The following is a 27,173-nucleotide window of genomic DNA, read 5'->3' as shown; positions in this document are numbered from 1 at the left end:
AAGTTCACCCTGGACAGTTTCTCCTGAATATTGAATGACACAAACCTCTGTCTGGCCTCTTGGTGCTGACTGATTTCTCAGCAATGAGGTCTTGATAGTAGCACAGGCATTGAGACGTCGGAAGCCTTCAGCTGGATGCAATGACACGCTTTTTCCCAATTATATGTGAACATGTACACATGTTCAGTACACAGTACACTCAGACAACTGATGCAGCACTTGAGGCAATGGGTTGGGTTGTAAAACTACTGAGAAAAACAGCTCTACAGTGGAAGAAGAGCTGTTTTTGCAAAAATTACTGCTTTCTGACTGGAATCTTACTAATGTTTCATGATTGATTCATTCACATCATTCTTAAAAAAGTCTAGGAAAGATCCTCTGCTCTGTGAAAAAGGCATACTTTGCTCCTGAATCACAATTTGGCAGTACTGATTGTTACGGGCGTTCTTTCAGAAATGTACTTTCAGTTCATAGTGATTAGTTTCCCTAAAATGAGTGCCAGAGAGTACTTTGGGGAATTACTTTAAAAGCGTGGTCATGACACATATCAGAATATGGAGATAGTGATGTGTGCCACATTCTGCAAATAACCATTTCATCTACTATTTATCAAATATTCCAGACACCCACTATATAAGTTGTTACACTTCCTTGAGACTGATGGGTTTCTGGCATGCTCCCTGTTCTCTTGCTACATGGTGGAGAGCTTTCCTGCAGCTTAATTTGAAGCACTGCTGTTATCCTCTAGTTAGATATTGTGAAGAAACATATTGGGCAGATAAACACTTAGAAAAATCTTTGTTTTTAAATTTCTATGGCCTATGAAGTTTCCCTGATAGAGCCAGTCACCTTAACATCAAAACCAGTGAAGGCAAAAGCAGATTAAAAAGTATTTTGTGCAGCTAAAATAGAGTTTGCAAAGGCTTACAAACACACAGTAATACGAACAGAAGTTTACTCCTTTAGCTCATAAAAGGTTTTCTCCCCATTTATATTATCGGATGAGCTGGTAAACATTTCACAGCTTTCCTCCCTGAGAGCTCCATTGCTCAAGCCAGCCCTTCATCCTGATACTGAAAACAGGGAAGAAGCAGTATGAGAATGCTTTCTTTCCTCAAATTAGTGTTGAAACCAAGAGGGAGGAAAGCTAACCCATCTACTACAAAAAAGTCCAAGCTTTCCACTGGGAAAAGAGTAATGGTTCTGTGAGTCTGGATCACAGCTCTTGTTTACCATTTAAGAAGTTAAAACATGCTTTCCCACATTTTTTTAAACTCATAATCAAGTGGACAGTCCTTTCACACTCATTTGGAAATTGTTCAAACCTCAAGTTGAAGCTTCTTGTTACATTGCATTTTTATTATTCCTATTAAAATGTATGTTTACTTCAACTAGAATGTAAATAAAGTTAATGAATGTGGATCTTGAACAAAAGCAGATGCAGGGATAAGCAATCACTGAATACCCTACTGTATTGAGGAGTGAATAAAAGCAAGCTTATGGGAACCAAAATGTAGGAGATGAAGGCAAGCACAGGGGGAAAAGTTCTGAAAACTATGGACAAGGAAACAATTCCAGGGAAACTTCACCCTGGAAAATTCAATTTCTGATTGAATAAGTTTAGCTTTAACACCAGACTAAACAGTGAGAACTGTATAGGGTTTCTACACAAACCTGAAGGAAGAAACTATTGTTTGAACCAAAAAAGTGATATCCTGCCACAGTGGAAGGGATAGCTGATCAGACCAGAAAAAAAGTAAACACTTAGAATCATAGAATCAAAGAATGGTTTGGCTTGGAAGAAATCTTAAAGATCATCTGTTTCCAGGTTCAGCTTACATGGTGAAGTGCAAATAGAGCTCTGCTCTAAAAAGAGAAGGTGAGCAACTTCAGGTGATGGAACACAGGAATGGTGGCAGCAGACACTCACGTTGCCTATTCTGGTGAGTACCAGACAGATGTGACAGTGCCTGGACTCACTTCATGAGTGGGGTGATGGACTGCCAGGGACTGGTTTCTCTTGTGTGACAGTTTCCCAGAGCAGGCATGATAGAACCTGGCATGCCCTGGGTGCAATGGGGTGCACAGGTACAATCTGTTTCGTTGAATGCATGAAATGCCTCCGTTTCCACCAGGCTGCCGAATGGGCATCAGTTCTGCTCTGCAGCAAAGCCGGGCGCTTTCTTTCCAAGGTCAGCCCAGGCAAGGTTTGCCATGAGCCCCCAGGGCAGCCTGAGCGAAAACAACGCTGAAGTCAGCTCGTCAGCCCAGGGAATCACAGCCTGAAGGGCAGCTAAACCCTGGAGTGACGGCCAAAGGAAGCGGGCTGATGCCCGAGAAAACGGGCTTAGCCAAGCTGCGGGGAGATGCCTCGCAGGAGGCCACACAGGAGGCCGCCGTGACGGCCAGCTCGCCCTGTGTCAGGTGCCGCACACCCTCGGCACTCGGCGGGGCTCCGCACGGCTGGCCGGCTCCCAGCTGCCATTCACCGCCTGTGACCCTTTCCGCCGAGCCCGGCCGGGCCGGTCGGGGAATTGTCCGGGGGCGGTCCAGGGGCGGTGTGGAGCCGGTCCGGAGGCGGTCCAGGGGCGGTGTGGGGTCGGTCCGAGGGCGGTCCAGGGGCGGTCCACGGGCGGTCTGAGGCCGGTCCGGAGGCGGTCCAGGGGCGGTCCACGGGCGGTCTGGGGCCGGTCCGGGGGCGGTCCACGGGCGGTCTGGGGCCGGTCCGGGGGCGGTCCACGGGCGGTCTGGGGCCGGTCCGGGGGCGGTCCACGGGCGGTCTGGGGCCGGTCCGGGGGCGGTGGCCGTGGCTCCCGGGCGAGGTGGGGAGTGCTGCCTGCCCGCCAGCCCCGCTAGTGGAGCGGGCAGGGGCAGCCGGCGGAGAGCGCAGGGAGGTGAGGAAGGGCGGTGGGCGCTGTGGGGACAGCGCCTCGCTCAGTCCCTGAGCTGGGCTGGGCTCGGCTTCCAGTGCCGCCTGCGTGGCGGGGAGGGGAGGAGAGGGGAGGGGAGGGAGGCTGAGTGGGCTGAGGGGTGCAGGCTGAGGCCGGCCGGGCTTTTCCTTCCCCGCGTGTGTCCTGCCGCGCCGGGGCCCGTTTGCCTTCCTTGGTTGTGTGGAGAGCGGGGCTGGGGGGCTCCCCCGGGCCGGCGCCCCCAGGGCGGTCGGGGTGCCCTGGCCAGGTGAGGTGCAGTGCTGATGGCTTCCTGAAAACCAGCACCGAGCCCCTGGGTTTGTTGCTTTCAGCTGTGTTTTGAGGCCGTGTATATTTCTGCGGGGTGTGTTGGCGCAGTCTCCCAATCTCTGTGGCTGCTGGTTTCTCAGCTTTTATAGCCCCAAATATCTTCCGTGGAAGTAATTTTTTATTTTGCTTGTGTGTCTGCTTCCTCGTTGTGTGTCACATTGTACAAGCTCAGGTAGGAAGTACGATGGACAAACGAAGGCTGTAGGAGTGCTAACGCTGCCACATTTTTTAAAGTACTTGTAACAGGAAGCGGGATAATGCTTGCCGCAAATCCTCTTGACCTGCTAAAACCCTACAAAAACTATTTCTCTATTTATTTATTGCATAACGGTGATCAGACGGGGGCTCTTTATTAACTGCTTGAGTGACAAGAGCAAGATTTTGGGTGAAAGAGATGGCTGTGTCCAACCCAGGAAGGAGCTGCTGCTCTGACAGTCCCGGACCTGTGCTGGTCACAGCCTTGATGGTGCTTGGCAGCAGCCTGGGGAGCCACAGCTTGGGAGGAGAGATGCATTAAAAGTTACCCAGCTGAATCAAGGCTCTAGTGTGCTTCCAGCAGCAGCTCTTAGGTTTATAGGATTTTCTTCAGGGACTCGAGGAAGGTGCAGGATGTGTTTGTTTTTCTTTTTCAGAAATGCAGCACCGTCCACTTAATTGACTTGGACCATTTGCACATGTTTAGATCCTTAAAAAACAGGCTAAAAGGTCTTGTACAAAAGTTGCAGAAAAGTATTTTAGAATGCAGAATCCTTAATTCAGATATTTTAATTCACATATTTTATGACAAATGAGACGCCTGTTACTTATTTCTTGGTATTACTGGTTTCTCCTCTCCTCCTGAGATTAAGACATTATTTTTTTAATACTTTACGTCACTGTTTTTGATAAATATAATCTTGTCTGTATGAGCTATTCAGGTTCTTTTAAATGCCTCCTAACAGCACATGGAGAATGTTACTGGATACTTAATAACTTAATTTGGATTTAAATAAAAAATGTGTCACATTAAAATTCTCATTACTTCATATTGACAGGTATCAGGAGTTAAAATGACATAGAAAAATATTCAAAGTATGGACTGTGAAATTAACGCCTTACACTTGATACTGAAAGAAGGTACTGTTTTCAATTTATTTGAATATTGATAAGGCTGCCTTTTTCTCTGGGGTTTGGATACACTCGTCTCCAGTTTGAACAAGTACACTTCAGATTTAGAACAGTTTATACTGTCTCAAAGTTGAACTGGAATTTAGCTTGCAAAGACCTAACTATTGCAGGCTTCTTTGACTGCATTTTGATGTAGCTTCACCAGAATGCCCTGGACAATGGGTTTGTCTTAAAGATACAACTTTTCTGCAGTTTGCAAGATTGTCTGGAAAGGAGACACAAGAACTAAAGTTTGTGGTCATTGTGTCAATGTCCCAATACCCTTATTATAATGCTAATTATTATCTTGCCCTAAATTTAAGTATTTATTTCCTTTTAGTTGTTGAACCTTTCTTACAAGATTGCTTGACAGATGTGTAACATTGTGTTGTTTTTGGCAGAAACTCCTTCTCTGGAAGATACTTGGAATTCTTGGTCACTCTCTACTGCAAGTTTTGTTGCTCTTTTAAGTCATCACTCTAATGTACAGGGGCATGCTCTTGCTTTTACATTTATGATGTCTGTAGAAAATCTAGTTTTGTATGTGTATGCTGCTGTCCAAACTACATGTTTTGTAAAATGTTTTTTCCCTTTCTCTGCTTTTTACAGGTAAACTGAAACTCCAAAAATGATGACCTGCTCATTGGCAAGTTACAGGAAAAGCAAGACAACTAAATAAGCACTGTGGTATGAGGATTTAGTCAGATAAACTGTCCAAAAGAGCTATTTACATGGAGGCTGTTATATTAAATTACTGAGCTCTGCACTGTGTGACCCTCACTAATACTCCAACACTTCTGCATATGAAATGCTTCAAAAGAAGGAACTGCTTTGGCTCATTTGTGACTGAAGTGAATTACATTGGATATAAAAGTTAGTCACAGCTTACTTTTTCATGGAATAACTTATCTGCTTCCTGCCATTTGTGGCTGGGTAGAAGGCAAATATTAACTAGGACCTGTGCAATAAATGTTTTGCAATGGAATGCTACATGTGAAACCAGCTTGCTTTAGAGTGAGAGGCAGCAGCATGCAAAACAATCAAAAGCTGAGGAAAGGCAAGGCTACTGAATGCAGATCTTAGCCTACAATGACTGCCAGAAGGGGAAGGATTTAATTGTTTGCCACTAGGTTGACAGTAGAAAGCTTGGGGAGATCTCTGATGACACCTTACCAAAAAAATGCTGGTGTATCTGAGAGGGAAGCAGGGCTTGATTAAGGTTCAGAGTTTCATAGAATTCACTTGTGGGCTATGAGGGCAGTGGTTGTGTGTTCAGTCATGTCTTTGTTGGAGAAAACTGAAAAAAAGACCTGAGGTGTGAATTGAAACTACAATTTATGGACATTTTTTTTTGTGTCTGACTGCGGCAATTCATATTAGCTGTGGTTTCCACAGATATTTGGCTTTAGATGCCAGTTTCAAGTGGCAGATGAAAATGAAGTTAGAGTATGCTTGTCCTTCTGCAAAGAACTGCAAGTTACTGTTCTTAAAAGCTGCCTCAGCTGTGTAAGAGCAGTTCAAAGAAGGAAACCTTGTACATCTCTGTGATTGTGACTCCTGAAAGCATTTGGAAAGAAGAGTAAATTAATCAAGCTTGTTTTTAAATTATGCAGTATAGCTTAAATCACTATGCTAGCATAATTTTTCTTTGCTTGAGGGTTTTTTTTTTTTGTTGTGTTTTTTTTTTTTTTTTTTTTTTTGTTTAACTATGCTGGTAAAAGACTATTACACTTATGCAAGAGTTATTCTATTGGGATAGTTCTAGTTCCAGGAAAAGTTCTAGTAGAAAGCTGAAAACTGAGCAGCTGTTTGTGAAGGCCAAGAGTTGCTGTAGTTGAAATCTTCAGTAACTGGGGCTAAATTACCAAATCCATGTTTTCCCTCCCCAAGATGACTAATGCTTCTTCTGATTTTTTTTTCTTAAGGAGTAATGCATGGTGCAGAGGGCAGTGCAGCTTGAGCACTCTTACCACACCAATGGAAAAAACTTCTGCTTTGCAGCAAAAAATGACATCAATATTTTTGCTCATTGGTCATCTCATTGTACTGATACCTCTTTTCAGTGCTGGTAGGTTAAATGCTCTGTTGAAATTGCCATTTTAAAAAAGAAAATTTGCATGAGATGAGTTGTGTGTATTTAGTAGGAAAGAGTTACTGAGAACAAGTAGTGAGTTTGGGGTTTGTTTTTGCTTTAGCATATTGACAATAGCTGGATGCTTCTGCTGGGTTCAAATTTCACTGGGGATGTCATGGAAAAATGGAGATAATTTTTTTTTTAATTTAGGGCTCTGAGGCTTTGATTAGCCTCTCCACGTTTCTTATGCCGAAATCCCAAAGTGATAAACTTCCTTGACCTAAGGTTAACTATAGAGTGCCTTCTTCATGAGACATTCTGTATGTCTAGTTCTGAAAGCAGTAAGGCTGAGTTTTCTTTACAATTAAATTAGTAATATTTGTAATGATAGGTCTAGTATTTCAGTAAAGTTTAAAACTACATAAGTTAATTATGCTTGTCTTGCTACTCTTGGTATAAGCAGTCTAATACTAATGTCTGAATTAGATTGAACTATATGGAGACTTACTTGGAAGTCTTTAAATGGGAAGGCAGTGATATTAGAAAGATTAGTGAAGATTTTATTTATTTTGAAATTGAATATGTTTACTTTGTATTTGTACAGCCATTCAGCAAGATTTGTAAAATCAGTTCAACCAGATGTTTTGCAGTTTCATAAACATTCAGTGTTGGACATAAAATCACTGAATGCTTTGGATTGGAAGGGTCCTTAAAGATGATCAGTCACCAGTCCAACCCCCCTGCCATGAGCAGGGACACCTTTCACTAGACCAGATTGCTCAAAGTCCCATTCAGCCTGGCCTTGAACATTTCCAGGGATGGGGCATCCACAGATTCTCTAGACAAATGCATGCAGAAGCTTGACAGTTTTACAATCTGCTTTATAGCCAAATGGTCAGCTCAGTTTGTGCTACAGTAATATTCTCCATTAAGTTTTTGTTTGCATGTTTGGGCTCTTGATAACTTCTTGCAATATCTGTCCTTTTTCTCTGATTTTTTTTTTTTTTTTTGGCTGGTGTTAAGAGAGATGCTTGCTAAGCTGCATGATTGTGTCCTGTCAGCTTGTTACACAGGCATAGTTATTAAAACTATGTTTACATTGGCCTTTTCTGTGATGTTCTGAATAATGGGCCTTCTGGTTAAAGGCATAAATGTAGGAAGGAAATAATACATTATAGCCAAGACTTACTAATCTAAATATTTTTTCTCTCCAAATTTTTTCCCTGATTTGTTTTTGTCCCCACAGTCCTAGTGGCAGAATACTGTCAGGAATTCTGCACTGCTGCTGTTTGCACTGTGCTTTACATAGATAGTATTTACTTTAAGAATCTGGCAATTCTGCAAAAGTACTAGCATGGTTAAATAATAAGGACATGACAGGTAAGTTGGGAAGTTTGGAGTTGCCTGATGAATCCCGTGGATCATCTTACACTCTGTTTTGCAGTGAGGCTGTTTGACTTGCATGTGCTTGTTGCTGGCTACTACAAAGAGGGAAGTTGTGCCTTAAGTTTGTAAAATATGTGATCATGTTCTCAACTGGAAGGTGGTAACAAACAAAAAATAATAGCCTTGTGATGTTTTAATGGTAAATTGTTACAGAAAGTTTTTCTAATTCTGTGTAACTTGGAATGGGCATTAATACTTCCTAAACATAAAAGTATAGAAATTAAAAGTACTGCTATTTTTTCATTTTTTTCTTTTTTTTTTTTAACAGAAGGGTGCGTTATTTGTGATTACTTTGTGCTTGTTGGAGAGCCTATAGCTATTACTTGCCCAATAATTACATTGCCAGTGCTTCACTCTGATTACAATTTGACATGGTATAAAAATGGTAGTGCTACAGCAGTGACCACAGAGAGAGATGCCAGGATCCACCAGCGAGAGGGCTTGCTTTGGTTTATTCCTGCTATGCTGGAAGATTCTGGACTTTATGAATGCAATGTAAGGTAAGGAAGGAAACAATGGATTGCTAGTATGATAATTTGCAAGTGTGATAATTAATTTGTGAAACTTGAGTGTACAAAACTTCTTGTTTTAGGTAAAATGCTTGGATCAGTTGAAAGTGCTGTTTTCACCATGCCTTTAGTTTCTGCATGCTGCCTGTGTTTCTCTGCTATTCCATGCATTTAGTACTACAAAAGTGGTTCATACAGAAGACTCTCTTTATCTTAAAGCATGACAGTACTAAAAATGGTCTGTGGGGCTGGTTGGTTGCTTTGTTTTGGATGAAGTGTAAGGTCACAGGAAAATGCCTTAACCTCTTTGGCTTTTCCTGTGTTCAAACTGTTGTTTGATACTGACAGATCAGAAGAACACTGGTTTCTTTGTAGGACAAGGCTAAATGTAGGAAAGTTCTAAGAGGAGCAAACAGTGCATTTTATCACCACACAGACTTTCTGGAGACCTTAGCAACTTTTTGGAAGTCTTACTAGAAATCCAAAAGTTAAAAGGCTGAAAACAGTTTTTATGATTTATTTTAAAATATTTTCATTACTGGTCAAAAATGAGAATACATTAAAAGGGCAAAGAAGTGTGCTAGACAGCTTTAGAGACTGAAAATAATGTGTCTCTACTACTACTCAAATAATCTGAGTGCACAGAGAACTAAGAAGGAATAGATTATTTAAAAAGTATCTATATCTAGCTTTTTTAGTACTTTAAGCTCTGGCTAGATTAATCTAGCCAAGCACTGGACTTCACTACTTATGTTGTCAAATCTTTTTTACAATGGTTGAAATTCAGTGTGTGCTGAACAGGAAATTAAGTTTGGGAAGACATACATAAAATGTTCCTTTCTTCATACTGTTGCCACAACACACTGAGAATAGCCAATAAAAGCTTTTCAGGTGGCCCTAAATTTGATTTAGGAGTGTGTAGTTACATGTTCTGGTGTGCATAGAGTTGTGCTGGAGGAGTTTGGGCTGTGAATGATCAGCAAAAACTTCCAATGTCGCAGGCACATTCTTTCACTGGAGTTTACCATGAAACCAAAATTGGAAGTCAGAATACATGTAATCCATTCAAAGCTACCCAGCTACATAATTTTAATTTAGCCTTTCCTGCTATGGTTTTAGTTACTTGAGATATGAGATGTGTTCCTGTGGGCACCTCACATCCTTGGCTTATATAATATCAGCAGAACAAAAAACTTGCTAAGGTTCAGTCATATTAACTGTAAGCAACATTTTGTGCATCAGACACTTAAGCCTTAACTGCAGTTCTGAGAAGTCCTGATGTCCCTTCTCATGTGTCCAAAGCAAATTCCATTTCTGCTCACAACACAAACTCAGAGCTTATTCCCATCTCTTCACCTGGAACAGCAGCTGAGAGGCTGAGGATGGTGTTTACAAACTAAGGGAATATAGCAGGGGTGTTATAGAGGAAAGGCTGGTAGAGATGCTGAAGTCTCTCTCCCTGACTTGCTAGAAATAATGCACTGTTAATTGCATGACTTGTCTGCTGTTCTAATTACAGGAGCCTTAACCACTCTAATAAAAAAACTATAAACTTAACAGTTTTTAAGAACGATAATGGATTGTGTTTTAATGGAAAAATGAAGTTTGAACAAAAAGTGACAAGCGCGAATACTGGAAAGGTTATATGTCCTGATCTAGAACAATTTAAAAATGAAGACAATAATCAGCCTGAAGTACATTGGTATAAGGTACTGAGCATGTATATTTCATATATACAAGATAGAAAATGTGTTATTTAAAATGTCTTATGAAGTAACTGTGAAAAGCAGCTTTTGGAAGGGAATGTTTATTTTCTCTACAGTTTGAGTGTGGCATGAGTGCGAATAAGATTTGTGCAATTCTGGTTTATCCTTTGATGATTTTATGTAGATAATACGTTTTAAAACTTGTATGTTTCTGTAAGTAGAAGGCTTTGCATAATTATTTCAGTTTCTCAGAATATTAGGCATTGTTGATCATGCTGTGGTATTCTTATGCTGCTTACTTTGGTTCTATGAAAGTGCTCTGTAGAACTGTGCAAGCTTGAAAACATGTATTTTATCTGTTTTAAGGTAAAAATCTAAACAGTTCAACTCCTAATTCTGATGCTGGTATTAAAGCAGCTACATGGGCCTATACATGTTAAATAACCTATGTGCAGCACCTATACATCTTTTGAGGTGAAGAGATTCTCCACTGCTTGCAGGTCAAGGAGGAGAAGGAAGCTTTTTTTCCCAGAGTTTGCATTGCCACAGAAATTGGGATACACCCAAACAGCAAGAGGCACTGCTACAGCAGCTCTTTCATCATAGAGAAGTAGGGATGGAGGAATGTGTTCTCATAAACTCTGCTACATGTGTAATAACTTCTACTACACCTGAGATAGAAAACTGTCAAGCTGTGAACTAAAGCACAGCGTCTGAAAAGGGTTGGCTGCAGTGATTTTTTTTTAAAATGCAAATGAGCAAGGTGTTATCAGACTTTGTTAGACTGTAGTAATGCTTGGAAAAGAATCCACATCATGGCTTTCGAAGAACTCAGTGTTTGCCAAATATTTTAATCATCAGTAGAGTACAGTAACTGGTTTGTCAGATTTTTTTAGTTCCCTTTAAGTCACAGGTACCTTTGGTGTGTTTAGGAGTGTAAACCTGGATTTCTTGAAGACAAGCGACTTCTTTTGGCAGAGGGTGAAAATGCTGTCTTGATTCGTAATGTAACTGTGCAAGACAGAGGAAACTACACATGCCAGATGGTGTACAAATATATGGGAAGACAATTTAATGTTTCAAGAACCATAAGTCTGGAAGTTAAAGGTGAGAGCATGAGGTTATTCTCTTTTTGGTTCTGCTGTAAACATCTGTATGCAGGCATAAGATATTTGGCAAGCTACTTTTCAGCTCTGTGAAATTAGAGTTGTAAGTCTTTAATTTATTCCTGAACATAAAATTGAAAGACAGTGTGGTATGTTGCTACCCTTGAGCATTCCTTTTGAGGAAGAATTGTCATGGGGAAATGAGTAATGCAGGGTTAGGAATGAGAATTAGAAGAAAGCAGTGGTTCCTGGTGTGGAGGTATTGCTTTTGTCAAAACAAATAGTGCACCATTAAAGTAAATAAACTTAAAAATAGATGATTTTTTTTCCTGAGACTATCACAGCAAATGACCTGCTTGAAGCCCTGTTGGTGAACTTGCTTCTCCATTGATGGGAAAGGAGATGTGATAAGCTGTATAAATAATAAAAAAGTTAATAAATCTTCCTCTGGAAGGGGTTGGCTTCTGTTGGCACTTGGTTGTGCTTTTCTGCTGTCACTCTGCCAGTAGTGTAATTTATTGCACTTACCATTGTGATTATGTCTTCGTGGGCAATGTTGCTGGTGACCTGACTAGTAACATGATAAAAGTCCTATCAGAATAGTTGTCTGGAGAAAGCAGGTCCATCTTTTTAGGTTAAACCAAAATTCTGACTTTATATAGGAGATATAAGAACAGTGGGTTGTTTGCAACAAATCTGTATATCGTGCAGAATGATACGATTCCAGCCCAGTTTAAGTATGTGTTTTTTTAAACTTTTATTTAAAAAAATATTCATCTTATCTAGGAAGTCATTGATACAACCCTTTTCCTCTTCCTTATCCATCTCCAAAGAAGTTAACTGCATTTTTTGGTTTTGTCTTTGTTTGTTGGTTTTGTGCTACTTTCATGTCTGCTGCCAGTAAATTTGAGATTTTTTTAAAGCATTTTAAAGTTGTTTTTTTTTTTTCTGTTACCTTGGAAGCTAAAATAGAATAACTTGGAGAGAGTAGAGCAAATATCTTATGAGACATTTCTGTTGTAAATTTGAAACTTGTAGTAAGTATGGCACTACAATAATACCAAACAATAAAACCAAACCCACTGTAAAACCAAAACTATTGTCAGTTGAACTTAGATGTGGATCTTTTCCTGCCTGAAGGTTTTATTTTTCTTTGTTTTGGTTAGAAAAACCACTGCAGATGCAACCAGAGTTTATTTATCCAAGGAACAATACTATTGAAGTAGAACTCGGTAAGTAGTGACTATTTAAGAGATCATTAACTTTAATGAAACAAATAAGCTCCTGGTCTTTTTAAAAAGATATGTGAACAGTTCCACAGAGTTCAGCAAGACTGGGGGATAAGAATGTGGATTGAGAATATCTGGAAGACAGAGGATAGATAATAGAATGTGATTCCCGCAAATAATTTCTGGGGGGAGGTAACTTTGCCTAAGATTGGAGTCTCTTGACCAGCAATGTTGTGCAGGATGCATTTATTTATTTTCTGTTATTTCCATCTATCCTTTTTACCATTTCTCAGTGTTTGTGTCTTGATGTATCCTCAGTATCTGTGGAAATATGGCTTATGTACATGTAGCGCATTAGGATTGTTGGCAGTTGACCTGTTCAGTAGCTCTTTTTCTTCCTGTATGTTTCCTGTCTCCCTTCCCTCTCCACAACCTGGATTTTATTCCTTGTTTTAGGGTAATACAGATTTTGAATACTGATGTTTTGTGAAACAGTGAGCTGCTAGTTGATGCATATCCCAGGTACTGTTTATCTTGGAAATTTATTAAATAAGAGATTCTGGGTATAAAGAATAACTTCTTCACAGAGAGGACAGCTGGGCAGTGCAGCAGGCTGCCCAGAAAAGTTGTGATGTCTGTCTTTAAAGGTTTTAGAACCTGACTGAATAAGTCTCTGAGCAGCCTCATCTGACCTCAGAATCAGGCCATACCTTGAGCAGGAAATTAGATTGAAGACCTCGCTTTCAGAAGAGAACCTCAATTGTTTTGTAATTCTCTGGGCCAAGTATATGGTGTTGCAGTCTTTTCCCAAGTAAAGTTACACGTGTTTAAAGTGCACCACATATCAGACAGTTGTGTTCTACTGACAAAGTCCAGGAGAATGAGATTGGAGCTGCTTAAACTGCACTTTTAAAAATCATTTTGTATCAAAGGGGGTGGTTTCAAACAAAATATTTGACTTAAAAGGGCATTAACTGATTTTGGAGAAGCGTAATTGGCTATTTACTAGAATTTCTTAGTACAGGAAACAGTTTTGTAATCTTTTGAGGAATTAGATCATTAGAGAAGCTCTGAGCAAAGGTTGCATTTGGACTCTTAACACCACATGGGAGGTCAGGCCAGAGCATTGTGGATTAATTTACGTGCATCACCCTCGTGGAATCTCTCACATAACACATCTACTTTTGCTGTTGCTTTTTCTGACATTAAGCTTGTAAATTGTGTGCAGCTAGTGTTGTTTTCTCCTATTAAAGCTTCATGTTTCTTTTTGTATCATGTGAAACATTTTTGTCTGTCCCAATTCTAACTTTCAGTATGAATGTTGTTAAATTGGACAGCACTGAAACACTAGTGGGTTGTGTGTGTGTGTGTGTTTAGGGTTGTTTTGGGGTTTTAGTGGTTTTTTGTTCTGTTCTTTTCTTTTTGGCCTCAATGGCTTGTGAAAGATAAAGACTTATTCTGAAGTTGCCAGGTTTTGGTGAGGATTGGTAGATTTTGACCAGAACTGTGATTGTGCTTTAACAGAAATTATGATCTTCCAAAGTCCAGAAGGCTTTTTTTTAAAACAGTGAGAATATTTAGGATCTGATACAAAAACTATTATTTTAAAAACTTACAGTCCCGTGATCTTCAGATGGTTATTTAATTCTGTTGAAGTAATCTAGAATCACTCAGCAGCCCATTCTTTTCTGGTAATTGTATCTTCTCTGTCTTCATTACAAAAAATACATGCCTGAAAAACTTTCAGTTCTTTCACTGTTAAGGAAATTTGTTCACCAGATTTTCGATAATACAGGGAGACTTTCCTTATGTTACCTCACGTAACCCTAATTTTTGTGTGAAAACTTGACTTTTTGTTTGTAACTGTAACTATGGAAGAAATGAAGTAATGTTACAGCCGGACTTCTCTGTACTGTATCTCCCACCCATGAAAGTATCATGTAAATCTCATCCCCAGTTTTGGATGGTAGTTATCTCATTTAATTCAGAAAAGTTCTTACTGATGCAGCCTCTACTTAGGAGGAGTCTGATCTGCAGGCTTTTAAATTTACTGAAGGCAGTGTCAGGGGTTTTTTTCAATGCTTGATAGTATTTTCTGAGCAATTTATTAGTCCAGGGACTGGCTGTGACTCTCAGCCTGAGTCATTAAGACTGTGTTATGGGACAACTTGTTTAGACTCCTTATTGTAGAATTTGGTCCATATTTGTTACAGCTTGGACACAGCATTAATTAAAAGTTGTGCTGGTGTATTGTTAGGTGCTTTGGACCACCTAGGATGAGCAAACCTTGATTGTTTTACAGACATTAGAGTAATAGCCACAGGTGAGACTAAAAGGAGACTCCAGCCACAAAGTGGGTTTGTTGTGACAACTGAGATCTACAAATGATTCCCTATTACAGGAACACGTAGGGGGGACACTTCTTAAAGGAATTTGAGATTTAGTTTTGTTTGTTTTAAAATGACGTTGCCATTCAAATATTCAATATTCTCTGTCCAGTACCTTCAATGGGGTACTGGGGGAAAAAAATAAAACCTCCTACTGCATGTCTGGCTGTGGGGCAGAATCTCTAAGCAGCTGCATGAACACTTGTATGGAAACAGCTATATATGTTTTTTCAATGAGAAGTGGCAGAAGGTGGTGTAGAAACTTAACAGTGCATTCATGAATGTGTGGGCATGGAATGCTTGAGGGGGTTTTATTGAATAATTGTGCAATGCACTAAACCACATCTTAAAAAAAATTAACTGTTGTGGTAGAAGGACATGAAAGAAGAGATTGGGGAGCATCTCTGATTTCTGTGCGAACTCTTGTTCAAGTAAGTGCTTTCCATGTGAGCTAAAGGTTTATTCCATACTTTTGTTAGAGACCATCCCTTGGTGGAAGCATCTAGATCTGATGCGGTTCTAGGAAATGAAAGACTAAGATCTTTACATAGGCCAGCTGAGAGAGCCCACCTTCTGCTATCAAATCCTAACTTCCATGGGTAAAATACAGAAGGAAAGGAATCCAAGAAAGCTGCTTACCTTCCTGTACATGGAGCTCACTGAGGTACATTGGCAATAAATACATTTTGCAAATTGGCTTGCTTAATACTGAGGTGTTCTGTAAGATCTGGACTCTTGGTGGCAAAGGAGCTGAGTGACAGGTGAGCTTGCTCTGGAGGTAAAGTGTGATAATATTCAGAAACCAACCCAGTGGACAGTGCTGGCCAAAAGATCCTGATTTGGTATAAAGATATGCAAGGTCACTAAGAATGGGATTCAGCTCCCAGGTTGTCTGCGCATGGGTATGTGCATATGATCTGAGGTCCTTAACTCAGGCCAGTATCAGCAGGAGCTCAATTCAGTGCCTACACAAAGAGTGCTGTTTTGGGTGGTCTGGCTACTCTAGCAGTGCGGTTTTCTTGAAGATCTGGAGTCCTGTCTGACAACTCCATATGGATACCTTGGATGCTTGAGAGCATCTCAGATGTCACCATAGGTGTACATGCAACTGATTCAAGCCCTGGAGATCTTTCAGTGGAGTCTGGAGAGTCATTCAGTTAAGGTATCTACTTTAATGTGAGTGGACTTCAGCAGAGATGAACGCTGTTACTAGCTTAGACACCTAGCTTGTATGTAGATGTGAACATTTAGACACTTATATTTAGGATGGAATTTATACCCAGATTGTAGACATCCAAATATGAATTACAAATGGATGAGTTTTAAGGACTTTGCTTTTCATAAAGTAAGTAGATTGCTTTTATATCACTCCTTTTCCCAGCTATTCCCTCATCACTTGATTCTGCTCCTATTACAGGACCTTCAGTTTCTGTGTTTACATTTGTTTTTTTGTAGGCTCTCATGTAGTTATGGAGTGTAACATATCAAGTGGCATAAATGGCTTGATTCCATTCTGGCAAGTTAATGATGAGGATGTTGATATCTTTGATGAAACCTACATGGAACAGTTTTATGAGTAAGTATCCTTATACATTGAATTTGTAGTGCATATGTAGGTGAAGTAGTCTGCAGTAATGTGCAGAGAATTCATTATAAAGTAGACTACTTTGCCACTAGTCATTGAAAGGCTGATTAGAAGTCTGTATCAAACACAAGTATGTTCTTATTGCTTGGTTTTAAAATAATAACATTTTATTATAAATAATGTGTCTGATACAAATAGAATGAAGCAATCATGTAGATTCTTATAATACTATTGTGAAATACAATTTTGTAATACTTATGTATTTTTTCCTTATGTGATTTTTTTTTTTTTAATAGTACGTTAAAGCCTGTCCTCTATCATTAATATGGGAAGGATATATTGTTCCAAAATAAAATGTCACCCAACGTACTTTTATTTGTGAAAATGGTCCTTTTTAAAGTACAGACACAGCTGCTAATCCTCAAGAACATAAGGCAGAAACTCTTGTTGCAGGACATTTAGGTTCCAATGTTTGACTAACCTGAAGTAAAAAAGTGTTCAGGTGGAATTTCAGATGGGAAAGTCATTCAATTTGTGTTCATAGCCTCATGTCCAGTCAGTGGATACTACTGAAAGGAGCCTGGCTCCTCCTTCTCCATGCCTTCCCCCATCAGGCATTAACTCACATTGATGAGATCCACCCCCTGCCCCCAAACCTTCTCTTCTCCAGGCTGAGCAGTCCCTGCTCTCTTGTATGACAGATGTCCAATTCCTTCTCTGTCACATCACTGCACATGACTTGCTCCAGCAAATCCATCCATCTCTTGTACTAGGCAGCCCAAAACTGGCCCTACACTCCAGGTGTGACCTCACCAGTGCTGAAAATCACTGAAGGATCATTTCCCTTACCCTGCTGGCAGCGTATTTTCTAATGCAGTCCAGGATGCCTGGGATCTGGTTATTCCTACTCATATGAAGGATTTGCATTTTGCTTTGAACTTCATGAGGTTTTTTTTCATTTGTCCATCCTGTCAAGGTACCTCTGGATGCTGGCTGTTGTATCAGACATCCCTCTGAGTTTTGTGTCACCTGCAACACTGCTAATGGTGCACTCTGTCCAACTTGGGGGGGGGAAACTCAACAAACTCAACCCCAAAAAAACCTGAAACAATTAATCCCAGTATGTTTTTAGTTCATGAAATTGTTAGTTACAGAGGTATATTTATTGTGCTTCACTAGCTTCTTAGGTTTATAGGGATAAAAAAATTAATATCTTTGTATTTGTGGATAGATGAATCTGTCTCATATTCAGCATAGATATGCAGTTATGTACAGATGTTTTCCTTGTACCTTTTCTTATGACAGAGAGGGGTTGCCTCATGGACTTGCTGTATCTGGAACAAAATTTAACATTTCAAAAGTGACAGTAAAGGACTATGCTCATAAGTTCTTCTGCCACTTCATATATGGTTCTCAACAATTTACAGCCTACATCAAATTAGAATACCCAGGTAAGAGATCTCTTCTTGATAAAATGGTGATCATTGACTTACTTGTCAGTTAGTTTGACTATGCCCTATTAGAATTATAGCTGTGTGATATGCTTTTATGTAAAATGGGCAGTGCATCTCAGTACCTTTCTTTGTGAATTTTTTTTCTCATGTTCTTAGCAAAATGAAAGAAAACAATGCTTTTGATTTGCTTTGTCTTCTCTCATTCAGTATTTTGGGACTGAAAGTGAATATGAACTCTAACTTCTTACATGACTATAATTTCTTCATAAAGATTGTCAGGGTAGGATTTAACTTCAGAAATTCTTTAATGCATTGACTAAAACATGCAGTCTGTGGGGGGTGTTTTAATGACAGTAAATGAGTAGGTTCACTGACAGGTCATTGAAGGCAGAGACAATGGAATGCTAGTTGGTCTGGGGAGATTAGGTCAGGAAATCACCTCCCCACCTTTCAGACTTCCTTGATTTCCGACTGATAGAATTTTGTACAAGAATTCTCATTCTACTGCTGTGCTGGGTTATGTGTCAATATTTTATTTTGGTGTTTCAGCTGAAGAGGAGCCTCATTTATCATATTGTTGAAGTATTTTTTTCTCTGAAAGATAAAAGTAGGCTTATCAAATAACAGTAATGTCAGAAAGCATAAATTAAACAGCTTGTCCTGTTTTTCACTCTTTTTAAAACAAAAGTATTTTAATGATTAAACAATTTTGTACAATCCTTGTCTTTCCCCGGTTCTAGCTTATAGTTGTACTTTATTTGTTTTCTTTCCTATTCTGTGCTGCTGCAGCTCGAAACATTCAGGGGTACTTAATTGGAGGAGGAATTTCCTTGGTATTTTTAGTGTTTTTTACTCTCTTTATCTACAAGATCTTCAAAATTGATATTGTGCTTTGGTATCGGGACTCCTGCCATCCTTTCCTGGGGAAAAAAGGTATGTTTATGTAACAGTGCTGAGTGTTGTTCTGAGCTCCCACCTTTACTTGCAAAGCAGTGAGTTACTCTCATGGATCATGATTGGTCTTCCTTGGGGTTTTTGAAAGGATAATATTGTTTTCAGGATGTTTAGAATTAATTCAGATGAAGAAAGCTGGGAAAAAAAATGAGCAACTTCCCAGGAATCCAGAACTATCATTTCTTTTACTGAAGACCCACCCTAGTGGTTTGAATACTGCTCTGACAGCAGTTTTTCAGATCACTTTTAATTACTGTTGTTACAGAAAGCAATAACACATTAGAAGTATTATGTGTTTTTTATTTTCTATAGATGAAACAGGGAAAATATAACTTGGTGTAGTTTTCTATTTAAAGGCACTTCTGATTATTTTACTTTCTGGAAATTTTGCTTTCCTGGCATTCAAAATAATGTTGAAAGGGTGTTGTCTATGAGAGTATGCTGAAGTATGGGTGATTTCCAGCCATCTGAGAGGAGATACTTTCTGTTTCTCTAGCCATGTATCTTGTGGAGGTATTGATATTCTCTTAGATTTTCTTCAAAGTCCTTTAAATTATGTCTTTCTGAAAAGTTTGATCAAAAATAACCAAAACAATTAAGATCTTGAAATTTGACACTTAATTTGTTTTTGTTGTCATGTCTAAGTGGTCGCTGTGGTTGAAACTCCAGGTTGCAACACCACCTTGAGTATGATGGCAAATAGAATTTTAAGTATCAGTTGTACCACTAGGTTCACTGTTTTTCAAATATTTCAGTGATGACTTTTTTGTTTTTTGTTCAAAAGAGAAAGTTTCAACTTAATTTTTCAGGTCTCTTTTGCCTATTCAGATTCAGCATCCTGAATTCTAGAAGGCCTGATCCTACAAAAATTTCAGGCTTTGTATAATCCTACATGCTTAGCTAATATAGGAGGATTAGGACCTAAAACAATGATTCAAGTAAGGGAAAACCCCCCAGAGTTTAGAGATTTCCCTTGTTTGCTTGCTTGCTCTTGTATCTTTAGAATTTATTTTTATGGAAGTTCTATTGTTCACTCCTTAGTTTCAGATGAGAAGATCTATGATGCTTATGTTCTGTATCCAAAGAACAGAGAAAGCTGCTTGTATTCATCAGATATTTTTGCCCTGAAGATTCTGCCAGAGGTCTTAGAAAGGCAGTGTGGATATAAGCTCTTCATACTTGGGAGAGATGATTTACCAGGAGAAGGTAAGGTAGCTGAAGACAAATTTGACTTGAGTTTTCTTGTTGACCTGAGAAACAAGCAGTCAGATGGGAATCTAAATCTCTCTCATCATCAAATATCAAATGAACCTTTTTTTTTTTTTTTTTTACAGTTGAAGGATTTTGGTAGTGGTTTGAGAAGGAAGGGTTCCCAGAGAAGTAGAATCTAAAGTGCTGCTTAAATTTTTCAGCTTGAAAAAAATGCAATAGTCTGTTCTCAGGGTTTAGCCATGGGTTTTTGTATGGTATTTACCATATTTCACTGTTTGTGACTTAACTGACTGGAATGCCATTGATGGGGGGAATCTTTTTTTCCTCTTTCACTTACTGGAACAAAACCAGTTGAGCACATCAGAAACAGACTGTTTAAGGTAAAAAGCTCCTGCAGTTCTGGAACTTGGGGTTTTTTTTGCATTTGTACCTATGATGGTAATAAAATGGCATTAGCAAGATAAGTAGTAGATAGTTGGTAGCTCTTCTCTGTTCCTGCAAAACAAGGATATAGACATATAGACTCTGATGGGGTCAGATTGTGTTGCATCGGCCAGATTTCTATGGTAGGCTAACCCAAGGTAAATGCTTGCATGTTCACATCCTGTTTTGATGTAAAGTGTGTTGGCTTGAATATCAAACAGTTGATGAATCAGCTGCAGAATATTGGTAACAGAAAATAGAAATGTAAAACCTTAATTTTGCACAACCTTTTTCTCTACAGCTGTGATCAGCATTGCTGATGAAAAAATCCGTCAAAGTAGGAGAGTGATAATTGTTTTAGTACCAGAGCCCTCCTGTTACAGCATTCTGGAAGATGAGTCTGAAAAGCAGCTAGCCATGCATAGTGCTCTTATCCAAGATGGCATTCAAGTAATTCTCATTGAACTTGAAAAAATACAAGATTACGCAACCATGCCAGAATCCATCAGATATATTAAGCAAAAGCATGGGGTTATCCGATGGAAAGGGGACTTTTCAGAAAGGTCCCACTCAGCAAGAACCAGGTTTTGGAAGAAAGTGTGCTACCAGATGCCATCCAGAAAAAGTGGCTCTTTATCACAGCTGCATTTGTTACCAAAAGACTTGAATTTGCCTTAAATAACAAATGAGAAATGTAATGACTGATTCAGTTCACACAGTTGGTGATGGATTGACTGAAGGTCCCATGTATCTGTTTTGTGCAATCTCATCCAGATTTACTGGCGTGAAGGTACTACAGTTTCATCTACAGATGTGAATCTTTTTTACTTCTGGCTGGATCAACAGAACACTGAGAAATATCAGTAGCACATGTAGGAAGCACACAAGTACTTTTCCAAGAATGATCCTGTGAAATTCCCTTGTATGAACAAAAAATTGTCAAAAACTTGAAGCCAATGAAGAAAATTTGATTTTTTTTTTCTGCAATTAAAGTTTCAATATGAAGGGAATTACACTAATTATTGTTGTGATATTAGATAAGGTGCATGGCTGGTGCCAGTAAATGTTTGTTTCTTTTTTTTTAATGAAATGACACAAACATTTTCTTTGTTACAAGTTTGTTATTTGCCTTGTTCAGTTTGTGGAAAGATAAATCCCCATGTTACTGCATCAGTGTGTTGTCATCCAGGAGAATTCACAGAATTCACATCCAGGAGAAAAGGTAAGAGAATTCCAGCCCTCTAAAAGTGCTGTTGAACCTGACAAAGCTTAAATACTCTTACTTGATCTCTTTTACATGTCATAGATCAGTGCCATTTTGAGTCACTTGGCACATGCAGATATTGTAAAAATACCTTTGTAATCTGTATCGAGTAAAAAAATTAATCTCCAGAAAACTTTTTCTTTCCAGTTAAATAGTTTAATAAATTTATTTACCCAAGTGGAACAATTGGTTAATGACACAGAGTCTGTCATGGGAGGTACAGGATGGTTGACTTCATCCACCTTATCTTGAGGACCATGTCAAGGGGCAGAGAGAGAGAGAGATGCCCCTGTGTTACCCCCTGCAGCTGCTTGCTTTTCTCCTTTCCCTCTGCTCTGATATGTAAGGAGCTGAGGGCTGCAATCATGACTTTCCAAACAAAAGGGAAAGGAAGTTGTGTAAAATGTTGAATCCTTTATCTTTCATATTAAAATATTTTTAATAGTATTTTGTATGCCCGAAGTGTTAACTCTAAAGTTATGTTTGACTTGAGGCAGTGAGGTAGTTTGCAATGATCAGTTCTTTTTTTTGGGAAGGGAATTAATTTGTATTATTAGAAAAAATCATCAGACCTCTTTAATGCTATGTTTATAGCTATTATTTTTATAGAAACAGGAGATGAGAGCCAAATTCCCCCTGTAATTTCAGTCTGTCCTTGAATGTTACGCTTTTAGGTTGTGAGATCTTGTTGTATAGGGAAGCCTCAGGAACTGACTGTTACTGCTGCTTGCAACTCTGAATTTTTGTGTCCTATTAGCTTTTTTTCTTGCAGCACTTTTGCTCTCCTCCCATTCAAACTCCAACCTATATTTTCTCTTGCAGCTCCTTTATCTTGAAACAAGCAACTTGCTTTTGTGTCAACCTCCATCACTTTCCAAGCTCTGACAGAAGGCTCTTACTAATACAGTATTAGGCAGAAATTTTCCCTCTGGTATCTCCATTTTTTTGTCTGAAAAAAATTATGTTCTGCAACCTTCAGAATTCATCTATTAATTTACACACTGCAGTGTTGGCTTTTCTTCTTTCATGGCTCAAGCAATTTTCTTATGCCTCCATACTCAACCAAACAAAACTGTTCTGGGTGATAAGTGACAAAGCCAGTGAAAGTAAGTTCTTTTCCCAACTAAATTAAGTGTGTGCTGGAAACTAGAAACAGTGCTTTTGAGAGACAGTGCCTTCTGAGCTTTGTGAGTTGTGTGTGTTTGGCAAAATAGAATAAGAATCTCTTAATTTCTAGAGGAAGGGGGGAAAGTGCATTTGAAATGTCAGACTAATTCACACTGTTATGGTACTGAGGTGTTTTATTGATGAATGTCATGTATGTACAGACATATGCAGATGCTCATAGTCTTTTCCCATTCTGTGTTTTAGTCACAAGAGAAGTGTCAAGGGATGATCAGTCCTAGTCATGAAGTGCTGTATTTACTTAGCTGTTCATGCAGTCTGCCTTTATATATGGTGTGTGTTCTGTGGCAGCCTGTTGTAGGGTAAAAGAGCTTTGAGATCCACCTGAAGTTACTGAAAACCATCTGAACAAGTCTAATTGTTATGGTTCACACTGATAGAAGAATCAAACAGGACAGAAACTATGGTTTGGTCACAAAACTCTTCTTTAAGAAGATCCCTGTATCAAATGTGAGGACCAGACACTGACGTTATGGTATTTGTACTCTGAGAACTAGGGTGTAACACTGACTTTGTGCTTTCACCTTGACAGCTCACAGTCATGCAGGCCAGCCAACAGAGTTCCAGCGACCTCAATCCTCCTAATTACTTCTGCTGACTGGAACAGATTGAAAGGAGAACTGCTACTTGTTATCCCTAACTTTAGGAATGGAAGGTTATTTTACTGAGCCAAAATAATGGTTTTTAAAAACTACTTGTTCATTTTGATATATTTATATAAATAATGCTAAAGTTTTCATGTGTGTTATGTAAAGGCACTTTGAGGAAGAGTTCATTTTAAAATTTAATAAAGGCACTACATATTTTTTTCATACACACTGCTGTTTCTTTTGCCCTCTTTCTCCACTAAAGCAGACTGAGAATGGACAATGGCAAGCAGCAGCTGTGACTCAGTGGCTTAACAAGACAGCTATGATAGATCTTCATTCAGGCTGCTACCAGTCAATCTGGCTGTGGTACAACACTAGCACAAACCACCTCACCCTGCCTGGGCAAAGAGAGGCTGTGAGCTTGGCTCTGCTCTCTCTGGTACTCTCCTTGCAGCAAGGTGAAGCTACAGCAGCCCCAAGGCTGCTGCATTGCTCTCTGGGACTGGCATGGTCCTCAACAGTGCCACACTGAGCAGCCTTTTGCCGCAGCTCCTCAGGAGCTGGGGAAATGCAGGAAGCCTCAAATGGGGGAAATATCAATTGCTTCTCAGCAGCAGTGGGGAGGCAGCCTTCTCTGCTCTGCCCCTGGGGCAAATGCTTACTCTCTCACCTGCTCAAGAAAGCCAGACCCTTGTGTTGTATGGGTTGGGGTAGCCCAGAAACCAATTGTGTCCTGAGCTGCATCAAAAGCAGCATGGCCAGCAGGGTGAGGGAGGTGATTCTGCCCCTCTGCTCTGGTGCAGCCTGACCTGGAGTGCTGCATCCACCTCTGGGGTCTCCAACATTGACCTGGAGCAAGTCCAGAGAAGGCCACCAAGTTGGTCAGAGAGATGGAGCACTTCTCCTGTAAGGAAAGGTTGAGAGAGTTGGGATTGTTCAGCCTGGAAAAAAGAAAACTTTGGGGAGGACAAATAAAAGTCTTCCAGGGCCTGAAAGGAACTTACACAAAAGATGGGGCAAGACTTTACAAGAACATGTACTGACAGGACGAGGGGGAGTGGCTTCAAAGTGAAAGAGTGTAGGTTTAGATCAGATATCAGGAATGAGGGTGGTGAGGGACTGGAACAGATTTCCTGGGGAAGCTGTGGGTGCTCCATCCCTGGAGGTGTTCAAGGCCAGCTTAGATAGAGCTTTGAGCAACCTGGTGTAGTTGATGGTATCCCTGCCTGTGGCAGGGGCTTTGGAACTAGACAATCTTCAAGATCCCTTGCAACCCAAACCATCTCTATGATTTTGTGAGTCTGAGTAGTCTGGCTGACTTGTCCTTGCCTCCCAACCTGAGTCTCACACAGGCTCGTGCTGATTGCAGTGGCTCCAGGGCATAGATATGGGGCAGTGAAGAGGGGAATGCTGTGCTCCTGCGCCTGTCTCTTCTGCAGAGTGGTTTCACTGCTGGATTCAGGTTTTCAGCAGGTATGAGTGATTTGTCCCAAGGTATAACTTGGGATAATCTTTTTTTTATCCAAGGTATAATCTTTTTTTTTTTTCCCTTATGTCTGAAGTTTCTTACATGATAGAAAAAAAAAGTAATGAAACCAGAAAAATGAAGAGGGGAGGATGGAGGCAATGGCAATCTTCCTTTTTAGAAGATTGCTTGTTTTGTGTTAGTACATCAGACAGCAGGGAATTTGATTTTAAATGCAATGCACTTCCCTAACCTTGTGCACTGATTTCGCTAGAAGTTAATGATGAAATAGTATTTAGGAAATAAGGATGAAATAATGTAAATGTGACACACCAAAATGCTTAGTAATGGTTTTGTCTTCATTACGTGACAAAGCTGTAACAAAATATGTTTAAATGTATTAGCACTTAGAAATACTGCTGACTTTTATTACCATATTATTTATTATTTTGACTGACAATCTTGAATATTGTGTGTCCTTATCAGTAGTGTTTCAGAGATGAGAAAGAATACACTGCCCATTCACTGATACAGGGTGTAAGACATTAATCTGACTGACTCTACGTAATTTTTAATTATGGGATTTATTTTATTATGTTTAGACAAAAGGGGAAATTAATAGTCATATGATCTTTTTTTATAGCATAATTGAAATATTTTTAGTCATCTAAATGAATTATGATTAAGGTGAAACTATATTGTGGCAGCACACATATCAATTTTCTTTTCAGCTTCTACTTAAATAGTAAATGCATCCTACTGTAAAAAAGCAAAGGTGTTGTTTAAGTAAGAGTGACTTTTTTATCAAGCATTTGTATTTCTTGGTTGTTTAAATATGCTAGGTTATTTTCTCTGCCCTTCTTCAAATTTTAAATTGCATTTAAAAAGGATACCTTAATTTTTTGTCCATATAAACACACAAATGTAGGTGATAGAGTGATAGTTGTCTTGGCTAGAATGGCTCTAGAAACAAAGGTGGCTCAGTGCATCTGAAGAGCATCGCTGAGCCCCAGAAACTTTCCCACACACCTTGTCTTGATAGACTCCTCCAGCTCTGCAGGGGTTGTAGCAGGCTTCTCAGCAGCTAGTGGGCAAAACCAGCAGTTAACTATGATACACAAAGTGGGAAAAAACCCCAGTTTTCAGAGATGTTTTAATGTGAAAAGGCTAATGTGAAAATTGCTATTGTTACCATCAAAATTACTTTCTGCATTCCTGAAGGAGTGTTATAGGTTTTGAATTGTTATTTCTATTGTCTATGTTTTAATGATTAATTGTTGTTGCATTTAGAAATTTAGTTGCATTTAAAAAATAGTCAGCCTGAAGACAAAGGGTTTCATAGTTTCTGAGGGGATCTTGTTCTGAATAATTGTGGGTCCCTGGAGGGCAGTTCTGGACCACCTACTCTGAGGTAGCTGATGCTTGGGATACCCTTGTGCTAGATTGTGGTGAAAGAAAGGCAATCAATTAGCCTTCAGGCTCATGTACAGGCAACAATGATTTAAACTTCATGGTAGGCTGGACGGTCTGTAGCAGCAACTTCCCCATTTTTGAACAACATGTAGCAGCAGTGGTTTTTGAACAGCTTGTGGATTAAGCTTTTCTGGTGGCAACAAGTGGCAACAACAAATTAAACTTTTAGGAAGAAGAAGAAGGAAAGATGGGGAAATAGAGAAGAAAATATCTGGGTCACAACCCAGAGTTCCAGCACTGTCTCTGGTCCGGTTCCTGTGGATGGTGAGTGCAGGGTTCACACCTTGCCCCTCTCTGTTTTGCTACTTATAAACCAGTCCTTGCCCATGTGCATTTTGTTATTCTTGAACTTTTTGGAAGGAGACTGGGGGGGTCTCATGGTTTCAAATCCCTTCCCCTGACAGATACAAGTGCACTGCTGTCTAAGACTTGTTTTTAGAAATAGTTTCCCAAAATAAGCAAGTTGACCCCAGAAAAGCACTCTTCTGCCTCCACAAGACCCACCTTTTTTTAACTGCACCTTATCTAGATGGCATGGTAACATTCCTTTTACCTTCTGCCAAATGTTTGAGAAATTAACTCGTTCAGGTTTCCAGTATCTCACACTGATATGACTGAAAAATGAGTGGAAGGAATTGCTTAATGAAAATCACATATGGTTGCTTGGGAAAATGTTATTTACATAAAAGTTACTAGTCAATCTTCAGTCTCGTGTAAAAACGTGAT

The 27,173-nt window shown here is 39.5% G+C and overlaps 1 protein-coding gene across 6 annotated transcripts; it reads left to right on the top strand.

Moving 5' to 3' along the window:
* Nucleotides 1–2,762: 2,762 nt before the first annotated feature.
* LOC129135075 (interleukin-1 receptor type 1-like) lies at nucleotides 2,763–23,737 on the top strand. Of its 6 annotated transcripts, none has more exons than XM_054654959.2 (15): nucleotides 2,763–2,894; nucleotides 4,274–4,355; nucleotides 4,995–5,258; nucleotides 6,311–6,453; nucleotides 8,174–8,405; nucleotides 9,934–10,123; nucleotides 11,053–11,227; nucleotides 12,393–12,458; nucleotides 16,298–16,418; nucleotides 17,733–17,878; nucleotides 18,671–18,814; nucleotides 19,877–20,041; nucleotides 20,772–21,692; nucleotides 22,557–22,840; nucleotides 23,452–23,737. In XM_054654959.2, the coding sequence occupies exons 4-13, from the start codon at nucleotides 6,363–6,365 to the stop codon at nucleotides 21,146–21,148; spliced, it is 1,707 nt and encodes a 568-aa protein (XP_054510934.2). In that variant the 5' UTR covers nucleotides 2,763–2,894; nucleotides 4,274–4,355; nucleotides 4,995–5,258; nucleotides 6,311–6,362; the 3' UTR covers nucleotides 21,149–21,692; nucleotides 22,557–22,840; nucleotides 23,452–23,737. The 6 variants fall into 6 exon arrangements, with proteins under 6 accessions (XP_054510934.2, XP_077029519.1, XP_077029518.1 ...); XM_077173404.1 differs by adding an exon at nucleotides 4,787–4,820 and having other exon boundaries at nucleotides 22,557–23,737; XM_077173403.1 differs by having other exon boundaries at nucleotides 4,995–5,072; nucleotides 22,557–23,737.
* Nucleotides 23,738–27,173: the final 3,436 nt, after the last annotated feature.

The sequence above is a fragment of the Agelaius phoeniceus genome, chromosome 2 (assembly GCF_051311805.1).
Source record: "Agelaius phoeniceus isolate bAgePho1 chromosome 2, bAgePho1.hap1, whole genome shotgun sequence".
Taxonomy (NCBI): domain Eukaryota; kingdom Metazoa; phylum Chordata; class Aves; order Passeriformes; family Icteridae; genus Agelaius; species Agelaius phoeniceus.
The sequence above is the reverse complement of the archived record's forward strand: the minus strand, read 5'-3'. Positions and strand labels throughout refer to the sequence as shown.